A 17,920-nucleotide genomic window follows, 5' to 3' on the forward strand; every position below is an offset into this window, starting at 1 on the left:
AAAAAGAAAAAAGTTGAGAATTACGTAAGTAATTAGAAGGGTCTGCCTAATATTGTTGACATTATAGAACACATGGTATCTAGGCTAATGTAGGCCGGCTACATGTGATTCTAAGGTCCCTACATCTGGAGCTACCTCATAAGGAAAACATCTCCAAGGTTATTTTGCGTAGGCTACTGTACTTACACTGGAAAGGAAAAGGTGGAGCTAGAGGAGTGGGATTATGCAGATGAAGTCCTGAGGTATTTGGAACGAAAGTCAAAGGGAAGTCCACCACATTATGCTAAAACCAGACCCAACAATGCCGGCTTTACTTTTAGCAAAACGAACAAGTAACACAACTGCCCAAAAACAACATCATAAACAATGATATCAAAACAAAAAATTCATTTTCGAATCTCTGCAGTCTACTATTCTTTTGCACATGAACAACTATAATCTGACAAGATGCCTGTCCCGAACTCTGTTTCCCTGATAGCCGATCAAAGTATAATTTATTGCTCTTCAGCTTTAACATAGTATCTCGCTTTTCCTCCATCGACCAGCCAACATATCATGGCAATTAAAGAACAAAGGAAAGGGTTACCCCCCCCCCCAAAAAAACTCAGCAGTATGATGAATGCTATTAATAAAATGCACATCTAGTCCCTTCCAATGTGAAAGGCGAACCTATGAGTTTTTGAAGCTCCTCGGTCTCCCTAACTTGACCCAGTCCCTGCTCATCTGTAGCTCTGCAAGGCCTTTAATGTGGTGAGCCCACGAGCCATTCCTACTGCCACACAATCACATCACTGTACATCTTCAGAATAGGGATTATTTGCACTTCCTGGTCCGTTTGAGCTTCAATCAAAAAGCCTAGGACCCACGTACAAAAGAAAAAGTCAAGTAGGCCGTAAACTCAAACCAGATGAAACTTCTCTATTTTTACCTTTTCCTGCCAAGAATAGTCTGAGACATCCTGTATGGTTAAGGTTTAGACCCAGTGACTTTAAGAACTCAATTGACTGAGGTTTGCTGAAGGAACAAAGACTTTTGGTGAAGGAACGAATTTCCTATCCAAGTGCTTTTGTACTCTATCTAATGTATTTTGATCTTGATCTTTGGCCTTGCTAAAAAATTATCCTAGAAGTTGCACATTTACTTCAATGTGGCTGGTCTTCATCTTATCAAGCCTTCTGACGATATTTTTTTATGATATAGAATAACAGGTGCAAGAGGAAAACCCTCCTCACACACACTCATCTGAGATGTAAGACTTTTCAGAATGTTTTGTTGACAGGTGTGAATGAACTTAATTAGGTACTGGGTATTTCAGAGTTCTCTTCTACGCCGAACGCTGCAAATTCCGTAGTGATTTGCTGCTCATTAAGGAGTGTCCCCCTCGGGCAACAATTCTACACCTGTGACCATTCAAAAAAGGCTCCCGCAAACTATGTACAATCAGTAACTACCGTACACTAAATAGGAAACAGATAACAAATATAACTAGAGATACCTATCAGCTTCGATGGTTATAATCAGATTAAAACATAAAGAGGTTGAACAAAATGAGTTTTACGCTGAGACAAGAAAGAGAATCCAAATTAGTTTACTATTGCAAAATGTATAGCACTTGCTTTGTCGTTGTACTATGGGTTTCTATGGGAGTACAATTAAAATGATATCAAATCATCTGTTTCCTAACTACTCTCAGATCCATACGCATTCAGAACCGGAAATTGAGATGAATTAATTGTATTTAATTCTAACCTTTTTTATAAGTCAAGAACTCTGCTGGGTTATTTCTAATTTAAAACTGGAGCTATACCAGCCATTAACGCCCCCCGATCCTTATTAAAGACATTTCAGGGCATGCCATAGCCACAAGGCATGGTTTAAATATATATAATTTAGTGTCATTTCGAAAGGAAGGTTTTAGAGAGAACTATTGTTACTCTAATTCCGTCCTTGCTCCTATGTGTTTTAGAAACGAAGACGTCATTTTAACTCGGATCCGTTTACAAAGACAATGCATTTGAATGTGATCCTTTTTGGAGGATGCGTTGATATTAAACAATTAACGGAAATTCTGAAATTGTATCAAATTGACACTGCTTCTAATGATTGCTAGTCGACATTCTGTGTAACAGTCCATACGGTAAAGGAACGGTGTAAATGTTTTGTTGCGTGTTGTGTGTTTAGAACTGTGTTAATTTGAGGCCATAGGATGTGACAGTAGCCTGGGAATGTAAGCCAGCTGGAGAACCAACCATCCAGCCATCCAACCATCCAGCCTTACTGTTACCTTAGCTAGCTAGACAACACGTGGTTACCGAAAAGAATCAACATCAAAACACGCAACAAATCAAACTAAACCAAAGACAAACAAAACAACTCATTTGCACACAAAGGGAAACTGAATTAAATATGGCCTTCCTCTGAAATGACTCTTGTAAACAAGGAGCTGTGCTAAGATGATACAGCTGGATATGCACTCTATAAGCAACGGTAATCATCCCTCACTGCTTTCCTCAGCAGCCAGCCGGTATTCCTCTCTCCCTCTACCAAACAGTCTTAGGATTCCAAAACAAACCAAACAAGGACGGAACACAAGTTCAGTTGGTAGGCTAAATTAAGTTGGCTTCACTTACTAAAAGGTCATATATCCCTCTAGTTCACCTTACAGTACATTACGTAAAATAAAATGGATAATGAGACACTACGACATCTATTAGTTACTATGGAAATGACTGTTTTGTCGGCCATGGCTCTATTTCTGTAGCTAATCTCTGGTTATTCCAATGTGCCAGGTGTTCACTGGGGGGGAAAAAATGCATGAGTTTACTGGCCATCCTTGAATTCATGATGTCCCAATAAAGAAGACTGTTCCCTCCCAGTGAAGTTAGGAGCTCATACCTCCATACACTGGGTTGCCACCACTGGCAATTACGACTTGTCGTGATCAACAACAAAAGACGCTGCTCAAACTTTCCTTTTCAAAATATTGTGCTCAAACTCCAAACTTGGAATAGAAACCGGAATAGTAACCCACAAAACAGTTGTCATGCCCCTAAAGTGAGACAAAAATAAGAGTTGATCTCCTTTCACTATGTTCAAAGTCTTCTTAACGTCTTGCTTGAATGACTGGATAAATATCCACAAACATTGGAAACCATTCAAAATGGAATAATATTCCTTTTCCAAGAAAAAAGGAGAGAAAAAGATTATCATATGCAAAGTGTTTTAATGTCTTTATATTCATGTTATAGAATTTAAACTACTTCATCTTCTCTTCAATTCCCTGGGGAACGTTCTCACCAAGTTTTTCAGCCGCACATTTTTTTGGTGACTTTAATTCAACTTGGCACATATTTCTTAGAATACAGTGAGGCTCAGGGGAAAACATAAATGTGGTCTCACTTGTTAGTGGAGGTTTTGTGCTAAAAAAAAATCAGACAATGGCTGAGGGAAAGGCCCGCCGTATGTCTTGCGAGGTATTGACACAGGAGCTATTGCAGAACAAAGTGGATCCGTGAGAAAGGAGAGAGAGAGAGAGAGAGAGAGAGAGAAAGAAAAGATTATCTTAATTATCATTCAGAAGCCGCTTAGAGCAGCACCTGTGCATGAATAATATCATTTATAGGCACATTGAGATGTGCATAATTCCCCTTAAATCATACACATTAACGGTATAACAAGGGATGAACAAGTCTGGCTCTCTCTCAGGCTCAACTCGGCGCGAGGGGTAGTCATTGTCAGCCCCTCACCTCCTCAATAAGAATGTAGTTCTTTATTCAAAGGCTCAGGCTTTCTTTTCATTCCAACATTTGACTACTCAATGTAGTCCGGTGGAGAGGTCTTATTAGGCTGCATACGCCCAATTTCATATCTTGCTTTGGAGTTTCAGTTTTTCAGCACATGAAATAACTACGAGCGTGTTTGAGATTGTATGGCTTCGAACCGGCATTAACTTCGAGAGGTTACAGTGAGTTCTACACATGCCGTTGTCTAGGTGTGAGTACCGTTTCATTTGATAAACAGTGTAAGTGAATGCCTCAGATATTCCCATGTCACAAATAATCTGTTTCATTTATGTCACACTTCCCCAAACCATACAGGATCATTTGGTGAATTACAATAAGCTTAGGTATACAAACCTTTAGGTGAATAAAGGGAATACTCATGCTGTACAAGACCTTGATAAATGCCAAATAAAGCATGGAACAAGATGATCAGAATAACCTTTCCTACAAACATGTCTGTCTTCACAATAATGCATAGGAAATTCCGTGACACAAGAAGAACTTGGAGCAGCATTTATCGTACAAATATTCAGTAAGGGTTAAGATACACACAGAATTTGCAGGCCTGTTTTACACAAAGCTCATGGGGGCATAGAGAGCAGGACAGACGGGTTAAGGCATGCATCGAGAGATATAGGAAGGAAGGAGAGATTAGAGAGTTCAATATTCACATGTACAGGGTTGCAGATATAATTACAGGGTACAGTGAAGTGATTGTGCTCCGAGCTCCAACAATGCAGGACAAAGTGAAATAAAACAATACAAATAGATAATAATAACAATTTAAATAATAATAAATATATACAGTACAGCAGCAAATGAAAGTAGAGGAGATCAGCACACCGAAATGTCAAGTATTCACCCACTGCAGACCACAACCCGCGCTGTCAAAAGTTCAGTGTAATAAGGGAAGCCTTTGTGTGGTACTAAAATCCAACAGGCCTCCGTTAGAGTGGAATACTTCAGGCTGAACAATGCCAACAGAGATATGGAATTTGCCTCCATACATCATTGGCCTGCTGACCGTCCACTACAGTGGGATCCATGCAGTGTGTGTGTGTGTGTGTGTGTGTGTGTGTGTGTGTGTGTGTGTGTGTGTGTGTGTGTGTGTGTGTGTGTGTGTGTGTGTGTGTGTGTGTGTGTGTGTGTGTGTGTGTGTGTGTGTGTGTTTGTGCAAACCCTACATGTTAATGATGCTATTAGTGTCATTTATGGGAAGTGAGAAGATCAAGTTTTTAACAAAGGATTAACCTCCCGGTTGAACTGTAGCAACCCTCTACCCCTCTCAATGAAGCATGTTCTAAATAACTATGGGTTCTTATGACTGCTTATAGCAGGCGGTATAATTAAAGGAGGTACATGTAGCATTTTTCACTGTAATTTCAGAAAATGTCCAAAATATATCTGCAGCATATATTCTACAATGCAGACATTCTATTTGAGCAAAAAGTCAGACAGGCTTCTGTTGCACCCTTCCTATCTTACATCGGCATCACTAAGGAAATTTGTTTGTTCGTATGAATATTCTAATATTATGACGTCCTGGTTTATAATAAAATATTTGAACTCTGCTTTATTTTTTTTTCCGCCACTGTTTGATTTCTATAACATATTGCATCACAATAAATTATTCATGTCAATTAGCTTTTCATCTTCTAAGATACAAACTCATGTGATCCTTTCAACAGCTATTTATTTCATAGCAACACAGAGCTCTCCCTAGAAGCATACTACTATCGCCTGAGGACATATCTCTTAAATAAAAGCATCAGATCTTTGCATACCTACGATTTACATATTAAAGGAATGGGAGATGAATGTCGGAAGAATTGGGCATAGCAATCTAATCATTGCCTACCTCTGACTGGAATTCTAAATTCTTCTGGGTCTCCCTTCTGAGACATAACAGAAAGAAAATTAAGAGGATCTTTTCAAGTTCATTATTCTCAAGACTATTCGAGTGCTCGGCACACTTTTACTTGGAGAGATCAGACTCGGTTGGTTGTACGGTGCTCGGATTCTATTTCTGACAACTCAATTCCCAGAATTCATGGATAGCCTGTATTCTATCAACATGGAGTGAGTATCGTTGGCTTGCAGAAAGCCTGTTGTTCTAACAAATTGAAGATGCTTTGGACGTTTACCAGATTCACTTTTTGTACTGTATATACACTGAGCGTACAAAACATTAGGAACTCTGCTCTTACCATCACAGACTGACCAGGTGAACCCAGGTGAAAGCTATGATCCACTTCAATCAGTGTAGATGAAGGGGGTTAAAGAAGGCTTTTTAAACCTTGAGACGATTGAGACATGGATTGTGTATGTGAACCATTCAGAGGGTGAATGGGCAAGACAAAAATTTCAGTGCCTTTGAATGGGGTATGGTTGTAGGTGCCGGGCACACTGGTTTGAGTGTGTCAAGAACTGCGAGACTGCTGGGTTTTTCACGCTCAACAGTTTCCCTTGTGTATCAAGAATGGTCCACCAACCAAAGGACATCCAGCCAACTTGACACAACTGTGGGAAGCATTGGAGTCAACATGGGCCAGCATCCCTGTGGAACGCTTTCTACAACTTGTAGAGCGCATGCCCTGATGAATTGAAGCTGTTCTGGGGGCGAAAGGGGGGTGCAACTCAATATTAGCACGGTGTTCCTAATGTTTTGTACACTCAGTGTATGTATAAACCTTTTGGATATATCCAGATAAACTTTTGGGATATTAGCCTAGCTAGATATCCGGCATTTTTGGAAGAATAACGTTTGGACGAATAATACTTTTATCACCATGAAGGTAATACCTTTGACAAGATAGAAAAGATAACCATTTATGAAGGACTATGATGCCACCTATGACCAGAGTTACAGTATAGAATATAAATCTCCTCCACCAATCATTGTAAGGTCATTATAATAGAAACTGCCCTTGCAATTACAACCTATGCGGATAGAAGGTCCAACGAGATGGCATGACCCAAACGGATCACCCTTATCAAGCTGGCACACCATTGATTCATGTGCCCTATGGGTATGCATGCCCTGTATATGGGCAGGCAGGAAACGAGGTTGCCTGACCATGGCTCCAATGGGTCAACGCCGCCATGGCATCACTGCCATACCATGTATCGTCACTTTGACCAGTCCTGAGTCTGACCCACTTGTCTGCCCGATCCACCCATCCACACGGGGCAGTGCGGCCTTCCACTACGTCATCCCCAATTGGGCCTGACACTACAGAGGTCAACAGTGATGCAATCTTACCACAGGGCTAATTAGGATATGCCTTCATAGGACACCAGAGGAAGTAGATGAAGTATCCCCCCATTAAAGTCCCTCTCAGGGGAGACAGCAGATTGAAGCTCCACTGATCACTTAAATGAAGGATGGAGGAGACACTCAACTCAACAAACTTCATTCCTGTCCACTCACTGGCTAACTTCCGCTTGAAAGATGTCAGCAGTACAAGCAGTACCCCGGAGAGATAGTGTGTACATGATTGGATTCAACAGTTACATGTCAACATTGTAAGCATGACAAAATTGTGCATCTAATCAAGCAACGTTACTCACTGAAAATATAGATGCCGTGTTATTATAAATCCACATACTGTGGATAGTTCACTAGCAAATATCTAAAACCAGCATTGTCTATCTATTCAGCTGTTGTCCCTCTCGTGGAAGTTATCATGTCTCAATTTAATGTGCATGTCTCGAAGACAGCAGAAACAGAAGTATGCGATGTTGTCTTAACTGTGTAAATGTATTCATTTGAAGGCATCGGTACACACAGAGGGCTGTGGAGCATCACCCGTGTATGGATGGATCCCATTAAAAGTGTTCCCTGGAAGGTCATGTCTCATATTACACACGGGACAGACACGGAGAGTTACAGTAAGACTGGCTTTGTTACACACAGAACAATCTCAGCTACCACAGCGGTACAGCCTGGTCCCTGCAGATAGCTAGCGGCTGCCAAGGTGGGCCACACCACCCACTTCGCTCTGGTATACCCCTCGGCACAGCACTAACACAGCACAAACACAGCACAAACCCTGCGCAAACGCAGCACAGAGGCACTTCCCAACAATCTTCTCATTCTACTCAACTCCAGTCTTAACAGACACAAGCAACTTCTTTTTGAAATGGTTCAGTGCTGAATCAAGTCTCTGGCGTGAGAGGTCTCTGGGATTCACAAACCCTGGTTTTAATGAAGTAAAAAACAACACCCACACAACCATCTCTAGCGTTTCTCGTGGAAATGTGGAGATGATTACATGTGAGAAAAGCAGAGGGGGTCTGGCTTTCTATCAAATAAATCATGTTTTTTTTCTCCCCTTCCTCTTCTTGTTGTCCACACATATTTCTAGGTGATTAGTGATGATGTACGCTCACAACCACAACTAGGTCTCATTTACGGTTGATACAAGATAGGTCAAAAATAAATTTACACCCTTACATCAGAACCTGCTTGATATTGACAACCAGTCAAGCTTGTCTCTACATGAAGGAAACATACAGTATATTTTAGAAGAAAGATTTACTGTAGATATTGCAGGTTAGTGATACAGGTGTCCACCTTGCAAACCCTCCATGAATTAATGATCTAGTACTAGTAGCCTACTCAAAGGCTTTCTGCATGTCCTGGCAGACAAAATATAGAATTCATTCCTTTACATAAATACAGTTTAACCACATGAAATGACATGCAAATGAAGTATGCATAATATTATACCCACTGAATAAGTTGGTATTACAACCTCAAAACCTTCCTTTTAGAGTGAAAAAAACCCTTTTACAATACCATTTTATGGTTTTACGTAACAGCCTATGATTGAATAATTATTTCTCGGGGGTCTTTGATCTCATAAAGGGGAGGCAACTTTAAATGTTGTGCAGATTAAGGTTTCAAAGCAAAAGAATGACTGAGGACCCTTTTTTCTTTTGCAGCATGAGTCAAGTATCATTACACTTCAAAAGTGCAGGCCTTACACTAAAGCTAATCATTAAATAAAGGAAAAATACCTATTTATTGGGAGCCAAATGCATATTATGAATCTCTCTTGCTCACAGAGCTGAGCGCTGGGAAATACATATTAGCCATGGGGGATTATTACTACGTTCACCAGCCTCACCACTTTCTGCATTATCAGCCAGGTTTGTTCCACTGACATCCATAGAAGACGACTGAAATGAATTCCTTTGAGTACAATATTTATATATGCTTACAAGCAGATGACACTGTCTCTATCTCAACAGAAAAAAAGAGAGACACAGACACTGCCTTTACAAGATAGGCAGCTCAGTTAATAAAGGTACTTTTCGGTCCATCTCTATCAAAAAGTACATCAATCTCTTTAGCTATAACAATGTTAGTCCATAATTGGTCAGTGTTATAGGTCCCCAGCTACACTTTATCATACAGTCTCCCTCAAACAGAACAATGTGCTCTAAAGACTTATTTTATTGAAGCGTGTAGTTGTATTAGATAGCCACTTCAACCTAACGAATTTATGATAATTATGTGATATTATCAATACTAGCATACACACACGTCCATGGAATGAAATTATACTCCCAAAAAGTGCTTTATCTCAACAATGTTTGTTATATTCTTTCCTTTTTCTTGAGATATTAAGCTATTTAATTACTGTTAAGAGCATTAAGGAGTGATTTTAAGTATAATTTGCAGTTCATGAACTGTTTTAATGAATTACACTTAATATAATTAGGCCTAATCCCAGTAGGATAGGAGTGAATGCTTGCTTTAAGAAATTACATATATGTGAAATTGCATACATTTCAATCCAACAAAAAGGTTTTGGCTGCAAAGGTTTGGCTCCCTCAATGGCATAATTATCTATTTCCAGAGTGTGCAGTGTAAAAACAGTGTTAAGTCCATTAACTCAGGGTCTTATTCACTGTGCATAATCATATACCTACCATGTACTAACCTCATAAATTAATTGCCAATGGCCTCTTCAGAGCCAGCGCTAAACGTTGTACAGGGGTTAGAGAGGCCATACGAACATTTGAGCTTCAATCATTCTAGCTATTAACAATACCCTGTTTACTATAATTCAAGCTGCGTACAAATCATAGCTTGACATCCGAAAGGAGGGCAAGCAGACAATGAGTCTTGCGAGAGTTAAATGACTACATGAACCGTACTTTGAATTACATCGTCCTTTTTTTGTCTGGTGGTGAAGTATCTAATTAAAATAGAGATATTTTCCTGTCAAAAATAGTGGGGACCATGTTTAATTAAGTCAAGAGGACAGTAACATATTAGTGATATGAAAGTCTAGGCAGTCATCCACCATTCGCATGATGCCTTTCATAAAAAATGCATGTGCCCATCTTGAAAGGATCACTGTAATTTGTGAAGGAGTATTGTGCCCCATTGAAATGAATATCCCTGGTAAAGTTTTGTATAGAAAACCCTGAAGGTGGTCACTAGCTTTCAGAAACCAGGCTATAGCCTAATCACCCTATATGGATAGGGGATCATGTGGTTAACCGTTTCATTGATAAGGTTAAAGAAGTGTCACTTTGTTTTGGCCAATAGATTAATCAACTCGGAATCATCCCATCCGCCTATCCAATGGCATCGGAGATTATCATTGTCGTCGGCCAAAACTGACCAGTAATTTAAATAGATATGATTACACCTACACCGGCATGCTGGGCCTAGCACGAATTAAAGTCCCCGAGAAATGTGTAATGAGTGATGTTCCCTGTACCCAGCTGAGGCCCTGCAGACACAGCCATGATCCAGCATTCTAATCACCCGTCAGCCCAAGCCGCTGTTGCTTTGCATTAGAATCTGTGTTTGTGCATATCAAAGATTCCACAAACGCGTTGGCAAAACACATAATCACTTTCCCCTCCGAGAGAGAGAGAGAGAGAGAGAGAGAGAGAGAGAGAGTGATGGGGATTTTTATAAAGAGGCGAAAGAAAGTATGGATGGATAAACAGTGCAGACTGATTTGCAAGAAAAGAAAAACAAACAAAAAAGAAAGATTGGAAGCCTTGGTCGTGAAACTCCCTGAAAACGGTATCAATGTGTAACATTGACTCAACAACAGTGTGCCTTCTCTACGTAGGGCAATGGTTTGCTATGGTATGAGAGTGTATTGATGGACTGGTGGAGGAGGGGTCCAACTCACCATATCACAAGAGCAACATAGTCTAAATAGCTTACTTACATACAACGCCTGCTTTTCCCGCCATGCCTCCTTTCCATACCACGTCAACTATGCTGCTAGGGTGTGAACAAGTGCATCAAATAATACATGCAAAATAATAAAAGTCTATGCAGGGGTCTTTGCTCCACACAACGCCCAACCCCCTCCGATTTTGGAGAGCATTGTTGTCTTTGTGCCCTTTACTGCTCGTCTGGCTCCTCTCCGCTCTGCACCTGCTGCATTCATCAGAGTAGGGAATGCAGGCCGGGCAGGCTTGGACCTCTAGTACCCCCTCAACTGAGAGTGACAGTATTCAGTCTGCTTGTCCTGATACTTTACCTTGGAAATCAATACATGAGATAATGTTGAAATATGTCAGAATTGTATGTTATTGGGTAAATCACGTATTGTGATCAATGCATACTAAACATTTACAGTTGAATTTTCGGCCGGTGAAGTTGCCTGAGTTACAGCCCTTTTGCTAAATCGAGTATTTTACATCATCGGGCAGAAATCCATGTGTGTTAGCATCTTTGTCGCAGATGGTGTAGCCTTTCATGATATGCAACACATTTAAAAAGTTGAGAACTCCTTGGCTTGCCATCATTCTCAACAGTGCATTGGAGCACACACTTCACGAGAGACTCTGCCCTTCAATAAGGATATAGTCTGGTTGGATGATTTTCTTTTCTTATTATCATCATCATTTTTTTTGTCTGTTTTTGTCCCACCACTGGCACACTGGTGCACCACCTGCTCTGGGTCTCTTTCTGCTTGGGCCAGACTGAACAGCTAACAGCTGGCTGCTCTTCTGACACTCTGATTGGCTAATCCCTACTGGTCACTTGTGCTTCTCCTGCCTGCCTGCCTGTGAACTTTCTCTCTCCCAGTGCCAGGTCTGGGCCTTCTTCACAGGGGCCGTCCTTCATACGCCCTGAGAATGATATGGGCAGCATATGGGGATATGTAAATAATTTAATGAGGTCAAAAGTCTGAGCTCTCCTCTCTACCTCTTTTACCCGGGATATATCCTGGATCCGACATCAACCCCCTCTTATTTGTTTTGCTATATGTTTACTAAACGTTTTGGAAATAAGTTGCATATCCTTTATTCAGAGTTAATTCTACTGAATATACCTTTTATTCAGTTCAGTGGTACACACTTCTATTTTAATTTCCTTTTCATCTGAGAACTTGGGAATGCCAAGGGCCATAAAGTTTCCCTATATAGTATGTCAGCGAGGTACAGTATGTGTTGAGCCAATGACAACATTAAGTAATGTAACCATAGTAAGACTTGGAGATTTCAATGGATGCAATTGCACACCCTGAAGGAAAAATCTACACTTAATGTCTGAGTCTATACCTAAAACCAGTGATGAGTCATCAGAGTTCATATGTTCCAAACACACCACCAATCTGGCCAAAACATACGGCAATATGACATTATTGAGTTACTGTAACAGCATGTTGTCGTTAGGTGTTTTTTCCTCCCAAACATTCGACTAGCTTGGTTAAGTATTTTCAAAAGAAGTTTTAAAAGGAAATTGTTCTTTACTTCAAAATGATTGACTGGGGCGAAACAAACAGCAGTACAAGTACAACTTCCCTCCTAACGTCATGATCTTCCTTATTGTGGCACAGAAGGGTACTATAACGTGTCAAGTACTTTCCACCTGGAGTGTTCTATCCCCCTTGAAGTTATCTTCTCCTTACCTCTGATCTCTGTGGAAGCTTTGCATTCTTTATCCTCCCAACAGTTAACAGTAGATGGTTAAATTCAATGGCTAATCATTTAAGACCTCCCCTTTTATCTGAGAGATAGCGCCGAATGATCAGATGGCATCAGGATCAATATGAAAATTGGAATATGCAAAGCATGCTCTGCGTTTGGCATTGCTCAACCTTTTCCCTTTCATCTTAGCCTTTTGATGTTGCTTTGAATCTGCATATGCAGTGTGAGCGGTTAATAGCTATAAGTATCTTCACACGAAAGTACTTTTACAGTAGCTGGCGTCCACCTTTCATTTTAATGACTGAATTTGTTTCTTTGCTTTTTTTTCTCTCTTGGTAATGTGACTGTCATTAAACAAACATTCAGTCTATTGAATGTTATAAAAGTATTGAAAATAATTATAAAAATAATGAATTATTGTGTGACTCAGTATGTGAAAAGTTGAAATCATACGAGGCAAACTCCCAATTTTGGGGGAATGTGGGTCTTTTACTTTCAGACGACTCCTTTTCTGAGTGACAGGTGTAGTTATGTGGTTCTCGAGCACTGCTACAAAAGCACAAAAAAATGTAAACATAAGGCATTTGTGTTTTGTAATTTGGCTACTTTTATTCGAGCATGGTCATTTCCAAGAGAAATTACAAATTAAAAATTCAATAATACTTTTACAAAGACATTTCAGGAAAGATTTTCTTCAGTCATGGTATCATACATTGTATCTTAACAGTCCCTCTTCATTTTTTTTGCAAAAAAAAAAAAAGATGAAGAAAGTGGAATTTTTTTAGTTAAAAATACAGTGTTTTCACAATATTGTATAAAAGTTCCCAAATTTGGAATTTCCAGTAATTGGAAAATAAAGGAAATAAAACAAAATAATATAGTTGAAAATTTGCATTTCACAATTAATGTTTCAAAACACAATAAATGCTCTCTTTACGTAAAATTTGCCCCAATGATCAACGCCAAGTTCATTTTTACTAAAATATATCTATATATTGAAGAACTATAATACTGTACACTACAGTATGAAATAAATAAAATTAGGAAATATAAAATGGGCCACATAAATAAAATGTTATTCAACCTACAAACAAAATGAATGCAATTTTGATGTTTCAAAAAATTGTTTGGTGTAATACTGACAAAAGTTAATGAAATAAACCTGAAAATTGCACAGACATATGTAAACTAAGGAGCTGCTGCCTAGTGTCCTAATACTGACATGGGTGCTTGAAAGATCAAGGTGAGCTATCTCTTAATACCGAAGCTGGTGAAGAGGTAACATGTCACCCTCCTTTCACACAATACAAGGATGGCACTTGCAGAAACACACAGATTAAAAGGTTTGCATATAAGGCTTTTTCTTATCAAAAACACCTTACAAAGGCTTTCTCCTTCATTGTTCACATGATCCTTCCATCTACTGTACTGTACTGCCAAAACCGTTTCCCTTCATTTCAAGGTCTCTTTAAGACTTCAGTATCTTAAAATCAAACAGGTAATATCTGTTAAGTTCCTTCACAGAGAAATTCTGAGGCCTAAAACTGTGTGGCTAGCTGGCCTGACGACAGGGCAAAACTATAGACAACACATTAAGTGAAAGATAAGTAATACAACTGATGGACTGTAGCGTGGACACTAGTGCTTTATTCAACACTGTATAAATATATACATAGGCAATACTTTTTTATTATTTTTGTAGTGATTATAGAAGCGAAGTGCAATTTGTACAAGTCACTAGTTTGTGCTATAAAGACTATGGAACACAGAGTTTTTAGGATGTTAGCACCACACATATTTTTAGGCCTTAATACTGTACAATTTTTAAAAAGGATTCATTTATTCATTTTTGCATAATGCAGCATTTTCTTACACAATTCACCCCCCCCCCCCCACCCCAAAATCAAACTTCAAATCAATGTCTCCTTGAGCAGACATGTACAACCACCACTCCTTGAGTCCTTCAATACAAAGCTTCCTAGAAGCTTCAGGCACGTGCATGTACAGCTTCAACACAGCAGCGTTTAAAACCAAGCAGGTAACAATACTGAACGGAAAAGTAAGATAGGAAGCTTTTTAAATGCAGTAGTTTTATTACATGCCGTCCTCCATATTGTCCTCGTGATCCGATTTGGTTTCTGTTTTCCCGTCCAACGAACTATCGTCCATCGAGTGCTCGCCGTTCTCCTCCTCATCCCGCAACGTGTCTGGATCTGTGTCCATGCTCTTGTTCTCGCTCTCCTCTTCCTCCTCCTCAAAATCCTCTTCCCTACGTCCTATTTTCGCGTACGTTCCTTCAACTTCCTTCTGACGATCTCTCATTCCTCCGTTCATCCCTCCTTCCCTCAGAATGCCCTCGCGGTCCTCCAGGTCAGGGTAGCCCTGAGGAGTCATGCCCTGTAAGTAAGCCCGGCTCAATAGTAGCTCTGTGGGCTCTAGGTGGCCCTTCTCCCGGGCCTCTCTCTCGGCCGCTTCCCTCTCCTCTGCCTCCCTCTTGCAGTAAGAGTAACGGTGGTTCATGTGCTGGGAGTAGGAGCCGGAGTGAGAGAAGCGCTTCCCGCACTTGTCGCACTGGTACGGTTTCTCGCCCGAGTGCAGTCGTGAATGTTCTATAAGGTGGTGCTTGTGTTTGAATGCCTTCTTGCAGATTTGACACTGGTGTGGCCGTTTACCTGAGGAGACACAAAGGGAGAGGAAAGCAGACATGAGTTTTCCAGCTCGCTACTTTGTTACTACATTTCACACAATTATAAACATCAGGAGGAGAACAAACACAAACTAAAAGTACATTCAGATGATTCGAATGGTACGAAGCAACTTGAACTATCATTACAATTTCAATGCTAACCGTGTCATAACTTATTTGTTTATTCCAAATGAGGAGATAAACAGCTTAAATAAACCACAGGGTCTGTCGTGTGTTTACATTATGAAATTCCCTCCTATCGCTAAAGCACGGAGGAACAGAATCACAAACACTTATTTTCGGCGTAAGTGCCACACTGATGGATGCAACGTAAATAAACCATCGCAAACTAAACAAACAGAAAGCTGTGACAAATAAGTAAACAAATAGGAGATGAAAATTGAACAAGAGACTCCTATGGCTACCCTGATCATCTCAGAAGAATTATTCTAGTTTCTAGACGCCTCTGTCCCTCAATTATATTGGGACTCATCTCTACTCTACTCACCATGTAAGATGGGGTACCCTGAATGCAAAAGTGTGAGACGAGAAACTCGAGCCGCCCTACATTGACGGAGTGACATTTCATTACATCATGCTACCAAATGATCTGGCTAAATAAAAACTCCCCCAGCAGCCAGCAATGGTGGCTGGTCATGGTTTATATCATGGGGTGGGGAGTTGGGGACAGTTGCACCCCTTTTTGAATTTACTACACCTCAGCACATCCGGAAATATAACAGTCTATCTGACACAAATCATAAGACAGAGTTTCTCCTTTGGCATTTCAATCAGCTCGTGACACCACTTGTGCCACCAAGCACAGACACCAACACATCTGGCCAATTCCTAGCCACAAATAGCCCCGGAGTGCCTTCGACACCTTCCATAACCGTCGTTCTCGCAACACACACCTCCTAATACCACAACCAGATCAACTGCAGGCTACATCAAACATGTTCTGCTGCGTGCTGCATATAGTCATGTGTGTAAAGAATGACGCAACTCAACGAAAGAGTTTCATTGTGAGAAGTGTAAAAAAAATAATTAAAAAAAGGTCATCAACACACAAATGTTCGATGGGTTAAACCGATCTATCGCTGATTAGAGTAATAGTCAACAAAGGACCGTTTTGGTCAAGTGATACTGTCAGCAGTCTGTCTCAGTCTCTTTATAAGTCATATATGTGGGTACGCTTAGTGTGTTTTGTACATCATAATAGGGTTAATAAAGTAGCATGTGATGAATATAATTAGAAACGGCCAAGGATGACATTTACTTCAGACAGTGCCCTCATGCATTATGCAAAGCAATGACACAACATTTAGTTAGGAACTTCCTACCCCATTTTGATTTAAGTATGGAGCTTATATATTCAGAGAAAGGTATTTCTGGCATAACCCCGATAATGTAATGTCTTGCTCTACATATTTTAGTAAGTATATCTCCTCACCCCTGTCAATGAAGAAACAAGTTAGGTCTCGATTTACATACAACTGAAAAAGAACAAAGCAAGAAAGAAGTGGGGAATAAACCAAATGAAACAATTGAAAGGGTTTAGTAACACAAAACATTAGAAATAAAAGCAATGGGGTAAAATAAGTGTTCCAGAACAGTATATACCTGTGTGTTCATATTTGTGTCTTAGGAGGGAACTGCTCTTCTGGAATGTTTTGTCGCACAAGTCACACGCGTACATACCACTTTCTGTCTTCTTGATCTTCTTCCGGGACAGACAGGAGTCTGAATCGGTCATGTCATCCAGTCCTGACATATAATCTGCTGTTCCGTCTAGCAGCTCCCCCTAGAAAATGACACATTTATCAATCCACACGTGTCAGCTAAGTACAGGTACAGTACCTCCTGATGTTTACCTGAATGAAAGACAGAACGGAACTTACTGTTTGACCTAATTACGAACACTCCAATACAGAGCTCAGGTGTAAATGAACAAATTAATATATAAACGGCAGGCTACATGGTAATGGTGGAGAATCTACCCTGAATGTTATTTTTTTTTTTAAATCTCCATATATTTGAATCCACATCAGTCTAATGTTATACATGAAAGAGTTTTAATTCTATATGTATCTGTTCTTTATAAGGGAAAATGAACCCGATAGGCATAGACTTAAATGAATTGGGGGAAATATTATTACATTAGAAGGTCATAATAATAAGAGAAAGCCCTTTGCGGGGCATATTGTCATATTCTTCTAATTTCCAACTCATAATGATTAAATCAAGAGGTGTTCTAAATGACCAATATTGAGAAGCACCATTGCTCTCATTAAGAAGTGATCGCTCTGGTCTGACAATGACTCCTTTGGCAGGGACATTTTCTTTCTTACACTGTTTTTAAAGAACAGAGCTACTATCATTCCGCCATCAATTTGAGCTAAATGCCCGTAGCTGTATTTAAAAAAAATCTAATTTAATAACTTAGAATAGGAAACATTATTAATACTTTTTTATCAAAATGGTTCCCTCTATGTTAAACAGCCTTCAGCATTCAGTGGGAATGAACATGGAG

The 17,920-nt window shown here is 39.9% G+C and overlaps 1 protein-coding gene across 5 annotated transcripts in view; it reads right to left on the minus strand.

Moving 5' to 3' along the window:
* Positions 1-13,286: 13,286 nt before the first annotated feature.
* Positions 13,287-17,920, minus strand: part of LOC115179757 (zinc finger E-box-binding homeobox 2-like) — a 78,324-nt gene continuing 73,690 nt past the window's right edge. For 3 of the 5 annotated variants that reach the window (XM_029741485.1, XM_029741484.1, XM_029741483.1), the window contains 2 exons: positions 17,011-17,191; positions 13,289-15,373 (listed from right to left, as the gene is read on the minus strand). In XM_029741485.1, coding sequence (XP_029597345.1) covers positions 14,796-15,373; positions 17,011-17,191 — 759 coding nt within the window. In that variant the 3' untranslated portion in view covers positions 13,289-14,795. Of the gene's footprint in view, positions 15,374-17,010; positions 17,192-17,920 lie in introns of all 5 variants that reach the window. The other 2 variants (XM_029741487.1, XM_029741486.1) reach the window with 2 other exon arrangements.

Source organism: Salmo trutta, chromosome 39 (genome assembly GCF_901001165.1).
Source record: "Salmo trutta chromosome 39, fSalTru1.1, whole genome shotgun sequence".
Lineage (NCBI taxonomy): Eukaryota > Metazoa > Chordata > Actinopteri > Salmoniformes > Salmonidae > Salmo > Salmo trutta.